The sequence below is a fragment of the Mesoplodon densirostris genome, chromosome X (genome assembly GCF_025265405.1).
Source record: "Mesoplodon densirostris isolate mMesDen1 chromosome X, mMesDen1 primary haplotype, whole genome shotgun sequence".
Classification (NCBI taxonomy): domain Eukaryota; kingdom Metazoa; phylum Chordata; class Mammalia; order Artiodactyla; family Ziphiidae; genus Mesoplodon; species Mesoplodon densirostris.
This window is the reverse complement of record NC_082681.1, coordinates 22,471,201-22,478,840: the sequence shown is the minus strand read 5'-3', so window position 1 is coordinate 22,478,840 and position 7,640 is coordinate 22,471,201. Positions and strand designations below refer to the sequence as shown.

General features: G+C 40.1%; 1 protein-coding gene across 1 annotated transcript; it reads right to left on the bottom strand.

Annotated features, from left to right (window-relative positions):
* Positions 1-1,161: 1,161 nt before the first annotated feature.
* LOC132481514 (olfactory receptor 5G9-like) lies at positions 1,162-2,120 on the bottom strand. The gene is given in 2 exon segments (XM_060086403.1): positions 1,162-1,514; positions 1,517-2,120. Coding segments are annotated over 2 exon segments (957 nt in total).
* Between the last annotated feature and the right edge of the window lie 5,520 nt (positions 2,121-7,640).

The window sequence follows — 7,640 nt, the reverse complement described above, 5'->3', positions numbered from 1 at the left end:
ATAACCTTTGCTTCTAAATTTGCCTTCTGCCCTGTTCCAGCCAAACCAGCCTTTTATGCATCTAGATTCTATTATCTCAGCCTTTGATTCCAAGATCCCCTCATTCCCTTCACTACGCATACATTCTTACCACTCCTCACTCTTCACAGATTTTATTCAAACCACCCACCTCTTCCTAGAGGCTCTCTTATGGACCCAATCCATTCTGCTTCCTTTGCCTTGAGTCCCAGCCTCACAGCTTATATCCCTTGGTGCTTATTGATAGGCACCCCAGTAATCCAGGAAGTGATATAACAGAATGGAAAGGACATAAGCTCTTTGGACAGAGACCCGGATTCAACACCTGTATTAACCATTAATTAGCTGTGTTACCTTGAGTGAGTTACTTAATGCTTTTTATCTATAGTATTCTCATCTGTAAAATGGGAGCAACAGTAGTACCTATATCACAGAGTTCTTAGGAGGATTATGAGGTAACTGATTTGGCATTTATCACATAGAAAGGACTCAATAAATGTCAATTTAAATGAAAAGTCATAGTTCAGTTGCCTTTTGGGTGGGATCTTCTGTCTTCCATGAATTAATTGAAAGATGCCAAAAGTTAGTGACCATAGATTTCTTCCTTGTTACCCCTCTCCACCCCTGCATCTCGTATAGGGCTCTGTATAGAACATGTTCATTAATTTAATGACCAGATCAGGCATAATACAAAGCCACAGATAAAGAATTGGCTACGAGAAAGGGAGTGGGTCTTAGGGGACAGAAACTAATATAAATTTGAGAGACCAGATTTAGCAGAAAGGGAAAAAATTCGGAAACCTTGGACCCTGGAGGTTAATAGAGAGGGCGGCATCTTGCCTTATGCAGAAACGGTGTAAATTAGTAGAAAGGGAGTTTCAGAGTCAGGCAGTCCTGAATTGAAATCTAGTTTTCACTGCATTCAAGCTATATGACCTTGGACAAATCTCCAAATCACTCAGGGCCTCAGTTTCCTCATCTGTAAAATTAAGATAATAATATTTGACTTCCAGAGTTGTGGAGAGGATTCAAGGTCTAACCTATTTAAAATGCCTAGAATAATGCTTGAGACATGGTTGGTGGCCCAAAACACATCACCTACCTCTTCTTCCCTTCTCTGTCCTTCCTTTATTGCATTGAACATCATGGAAATCTGGGTATGGGGAGGGGGAAGAATTGTGAGGTCTTCCTGAGAACATTCCCAAATGTTTCCTTCACATCTTTGTTCCTCGAACTGTAGATCATGGGGTTGAGCATGGGGATGACCACTGTGTAAAATACAGAGACCAGCCTTTCCCTGCCTAGTAAGTACTCAGAGGTTGGGCACAAGTAAATGAATACCGTGGTTCCATAGTACAAACTGACATCAGTCAGGTGGGATGCAAAAGTGGAGAATGTCTTGTGTTCGCCCTGGGCTGAGGGGATTCTGATGATAGCCATGAAGACACATGTGTAGGAGACCAGGACTACTGTCAGGGACACAGACACATTAAAACCACCACAAACAGGAGAAGTTGAAGGACCTGTGTGTCAGAGCAGGAGAGCTTTAAAAGGGGAGAAATGTCACAGAAGTAATGAGTGATGACATGGGACTTACAGAAGGTCAGATGAAAGGCTGTGTTAGTGAGGAGCACTGTGTTCATTAGGCCCACTGCATAGCTGGCAGCCACTAGCTGCAAACAGAACCTTGGGAACATGATGATATGGTAGAGCAGAGGGCTGAAGATGGCCACGTAGTGGTCATAGGCCATGGAGGCCAAGAGGAAGAACTCAGTGACAGCAAAGATCACAAAGCAGCTTGTCTGGACCACACAACCAGAGAAGGAGATGGTTTGGCAACCAGAGAAAAACCCCATCAACATTTTGGGGATGGTGATGGAGGAATAACAGAAATCAATAAAGGACAGGTTGCTGAAGAAGAAATACACGGGAGTGTGGAGTCGGGAGCTCACCACAATGAGAACAAGGAGGCCCAGGTTTCCAACTACTGTGACTGCATAGATGAGGAAGAAGAGGGCAAGGAGAATGGGCTGGAGCTGAAGCTCATTGGTGAAGCCCACAAGGAAGAATTCGCTCAACTCACTGGCATTGCCTGCTCCCATTGGGCCACTGCAGGTCTGAGGGAGGGATATGCATGAAAATAGGGAGACGTGTACAGCTCAAGTCCTTAAACAGACACCTGTAGGATCTGGTCCTGGCTACCTAGGGCATGACACACACAGTTGTGTGTGTCAACTGTGACAAATACTTCATCCTGGCTCACTTATTTCTTGCTACCCTCCATCCTATTGTACACAAGGTTTAAAGGTATGAGAATGGAATTTAAAGTCAGAAGAATGGTTCTTAATCTCAAATTTTGCCACTTATTTTCTCTGTGACCCTGGGGGAGTGTCTTAACCTCTCCGAGTCTTCTTTGTAAACAGGGATAAAATACCAATCTTGTAAGAGTGGTTGTAAGGACTAAAGGTGATGGTAGGTGTATGTAAAATATCTAGCAAGGCATGGGAAGAAAGCAGGTACTCAGTGAATCCTAATTTTTTTCCTCCTTCTACATACTTCTTCTGTCCTCAGCTAAAGTTTAACCTGAATATAAAGTCAAGGACACAAATCTTAGACATGGGAGGGACTCTACAAACTTACTAGTTCTTTCATTATCAGTTGTGTGTTTGAGGGACATCAGGGGATGAGTGGAGGGGGAATATAATATAAAACAATAAAATATAGAGGTAAGAGGGCAAGCTCCAGGGTCAATTATAGGAGGGTTAGAATCCAATACTATGTCTTACTAGCTGTGTGACCTTAGACAAGCTAGTTAACCTATCTGAGATTCAGTTTCCTCACCTTTAATATGAGAGTACCAAAATTTTCCTACTTCATTAATTTACTGTGAAGATGAAGTAATTTATGTAAAGCACTTAGCACAGTGTCTGGTGGACACTAGGCATGTGGTAGCTTTTTTAATGATTGGGAATCTCCTAGTTTGTCTGTTCAAACCACACAGAGGCCCCTTTTAGATTCTGCCATTTGCCTCCTTAAGAATCCTTCCCTAACTTAGCTCCTGTTACTACTCATTGTGTTGTGATTCTCCAGTGTGCTGAGGCAGTAAAAAGGGTGAGAACTACTACTCTAATACTGCTTTCAAGATCTAATACTGTTTTCAAGAGGGAGAAATCCAGAAATCAGGACATCAAAAAGGGGAGTAATTTGCCCAAAGTGGTCCCGGGATTTGATGGAAGTGCCAGAACTTGAACCCAGGTGTCCTGTCTACAGTATTCCTTCCACTTGGGGTAGGTAACAGCCTCTGACCTCTCTTCTTTCAGAAACATGGAATCCATATCCCTATCAGAACACAGGGAGCAGCTTAGAAATCACACCATTGAATTCTGCTTAGGGCCATTTCTATCCTTTCTCTTAGTCAGGAAGATTGACAATGCCTAACCGTACTTTATTTTAATATTGTTTTTCCTGTTAAGAGCTGAGACAGTGAAGGACAAATGATAGCATTGCACAGAGAATTTATATCAATGGATTTAGAGTCAGAATATCTGGGTTTGAGTTCTGATTCCATACTATTTTTTGCTCTATAGAATTTGGTAAGTCCTTTCTGGGTCATAGTATCTTCACCTGTAAAATGGGCATAATAACACTCGCTCTTCTGTACTCACAAGATTACTTCAAAGATCCAAGGAGAGTCTCCAGGAAAATGCTTTGTAAAGATAAATATAGTCAGGGCAAATATTCAGAAAGCATGCACTGGGATAGCCATGTAAACTTTTAAAAAGTTCAATGACGATTGCTAAATTGCTGCTTTTGAGCCTCCTCCTCCCTGGGTGCTTCCCTGACACCTGCCAGCACACCTTGGCTTTCACAACACTGGCCTCCATGTTCTTGTGGGCTACAAGGGAGGCCCTGGAAGAGAAAAATAGATTATCCTCCAGCAACCTGTAAGTTAATGCTTGTTGCCCTTCGGCCCCTCCAAAGTTGTGGCTGCCTGCTTTTGGCTGGTGTTCCATTAAAGTCACCTTTATGGCCATCTTTGGGAACTGAAATTTCCACGGTACATAGTACTGGTTGTTAAAATTTTAAATATTATCCTGAATATATTACTAAATACCATTAATAAAGTACCTAGTAAGTGCCACACATTATGCTGGGTGATTGACATAAATCACTTTACTTAATCTTCTTAACCACCTTAGCAAGTAACTACTATTATTAGCATTTCCACCTTACAAACCAGGCAACTGAGGCTTGGAGAATTTCAGTGCCTTGCTGAAGATCTCATAGCTGTTAAGTGGCAGAATCTACATTCAAATATGGTTCTGCAATATTCTAATGCTATTGTTGTATCCATGTTGTCTTTTCTAAATATAGAGTCATACAATTAGAGATTGTTAGTTTTTTTCCCAAGGAATTTACAAATCCATCCTTTCTCTGTTATCATGATAATCTTGGAAATAATCAAGATGGTTTCTCTTAATTTTATAGATGATGAATTGAAGCCACAAAAAGTTATGTACTTTGTTCTTGGACATGCATGCATTCATTCACTCAACTAATATTCATTGGATGCTTGGTGTGTTCCAGGCAATGTGACAGGCACTATGGGTATTCTCATGGGCTTTACAATCTAAAGGAAGAGATGGCCAACCAACTAACAAACAAACAAATACATAAATAATATCTGAATAATAAAATTATAAAGAAAACCAAACAAGCTAATTGAATAGAGAGAACTCAGAGTTTGGAAAGGCAACATTAGGTAGAGTGGAAGGTAAAACCTGCCTGAGGAGTTGATATTAGGAGCTAGAATCTGAAAGGAGAGAAGCTAGCCATACAAAGTCCAGAGTACACCCAGATGCTTAGTGACATTGTCAGGAATAGAACCTAGGTCTCCTAGATTCTACCAAGAGCTGCCGTCTCCAGGTGGAAGAAAGTTGACTAGGAATGACTGAATATGTGGGACATTCAAAGTTTAATCTGCAAGCACCCCTGTCCTTTATCACCCACCTTTATTCTTTGAATGTCTCTAGAAGTCACAAATATTCACCAGCCACTTCTCTGTTTCTGTACTCATTGAAAATGCTTCAGCTCAGCATCAGTGGTTGGGCTTTCTCCAGATGTTCCCTTGGCAAGCGCAGATAAGTTTGTGTGCCCACAACAGTAAAGCCTCTGGAACTAAGCTCCAAGTTATACTTCCCTCCCCACTTCCCCCTCCAGGCTTGGCCTTTTCTGTGTAATTGGCAGAATCATTAATATAGCAAAGTTTCTGTCTTTGTGACTGGTCTCCTGAGATGCTGAGGAAAGTAAGCTCAAGGACTGAGCAGCTGTGATGTCCAAGATGGCTGAAGCAGTAAGCAGAGCCATCCCCAATGGGGTGTTTTCACTGACTCATATTGAGAGTTGGGGGACCTGTAGTCACCACTGAGATGTTTTGGGAAGAGTTGGAAGAATCAACTTGTCTATGAGATATATTGTGCTATAAACTTTTTATCTAAAATACATTCTTAGTCATATTAAAAAGTCTTACCCACAATTAAAATACCAGTTGTTTCCCCAAACATATGGATTCTAGGAATTAAGGATAAATGACCAATACAGAAGATGGTAGTAAGAATATATTTCTCATTTTATGATCTGTCATATTACCTTGTTTACTCAACCTTTTACTCTGATTATAAACTATAAATTACTTTAAACATTAAAGAATTATTTAATTAGTTTTTATGTGGTCAGTAAAGTCTCTGAGTGCCACTCAGTGTTCTAATAACATACACTTGTACCTGAGATATATGTGGCAGCCAGCTGCCTTGTACCATACTGTTTCATTTCTTATCAGACTGGATTTGGTTCTATGCATTTGTTTTATTTTTTCTATTCAATAAATGTTTATTAAATATCTGTCATATGCTTTTCATTGTGTTAGGACCTGGGAATACAAAATCAATAGTAAATTAATAATATCCCCTGCATACACTCCATTCCCACTCCCCAATACATGCACACGTGTGGATGTGCTCACACACATACACACATAGTCTCTCATTTGGAAGGCAAAAGCAGCTTCAGTCTCCTTTGGTGCTGGCTCATTAGCAGCTTTTATAGAAAATATCAAGTTGTTATGTATTTTAACTGCTAAAGCTATTGATTTTAAAGCAAGAAAATTGTTTAAAAAGTAGACTTTATAGACATGTCTCTTGTGGGCAGATTCATTTAATTCTGTTGCTTGGCTGTGCAGATTTTGTAGCCATTTAAAGGAGAAACTATTTTTTTCTTCAAGTTAAATTGTGGTACATTAGGTGATATTTGAACCAGTTTATGAGCTTCTGTTATGGCATGATGGGCTGACTCATGTATTGAAGAACGCTGCTCCCAAATTTAATTATCTTGGGGCATTACACCGCACAGGGTAAAATGAGCCATTTTGTTCATCACGACTGCAGCCTTTGCTGAAATGGAGGTTATGGGATAACAACTTAAAGGCTAACTCATTAATGCTCAAGGACGAATGAAGTAATGTGCCAGCAGACCAAATTGGAGCCTGAATGTTTTCATGTAGAGACCTGTATCTCTTTCCCATGTTGTGATATATTAATGGGGATGTCTTTATCCATTGTCACTGCCTGTAGACATTTGAATACCGTAGATGCAATACCTTCTGGGCACTCAGCCTTGCACACTAACTACTTCTCAAACTCCAAGTATCTCTCAATGGCTAGAAGCAAAACTGTGATGGTGCCATAAAATGCCTAATTTATAAGGATTTCTAACAATGGCATCAGTGTAGTCCCTGCTTTTTTTCTCATAGGTGTTTATTAGTGAGCATTGCACCATCCCTAACTATTTGATAGGGGCAATGGAGTAAATTAGTTCTCCAAATTGTGAAGGCTGTGGATTTATGCCTCACTGAAAGCATTTCCTTCCTTGCAATGCCAAAGTGAGTAACCTTTCTGACATTTCTCCATCTGTGCCATGCATTTCTGGAGGACATGAGGAATAGTCTTGATGATACCCAAATATGTTTCCCCTCTTTGTATTCTTTAAATATTTTACACAATTTTTAAATGTTACTTTCCATTTACAGTTATTGCAAAATATTGGCTATATTCCCCATGTTGTACAATATATCCTTGAGCCTGTCTTACACCCAATAGTTTGTGCCTCCCACTCCCCCACCCCTATGTTGCCCCTCTCCCCTCGCCCCCACTGGTAACCACTAGTTTGTTCTATATCTGTGAGTCTGATTCTTTTTTGTTATATTCATTAGCTTGTTGTAATTTTTAGATTTCACATATAAGTGATATCATAGAGTATTTGTCTTTCCGTCTGACTTATTTCACTTAGCATAATGCCCTCCACCTCCATCCATGTTGCTGCAAATGGCAAAATGTTATTCTTTTTATGGCTGAGTAGTATTCCACTGCATATATATACCATGTCTTCTTTATCCATTCATCTGCTGATGGACACTTAGATTTCTTCCATATCTTGGCTATTGTAAATAATGCTGCTATGAACATTGGGGTGCATGTACCTTTTTGAATTAGTGTGTGTTTTTGTTTTTTCCAGATATATACCCAAGAGAGTGATTGCTGGGTCATATGGTAATTCTATTTTTAGCT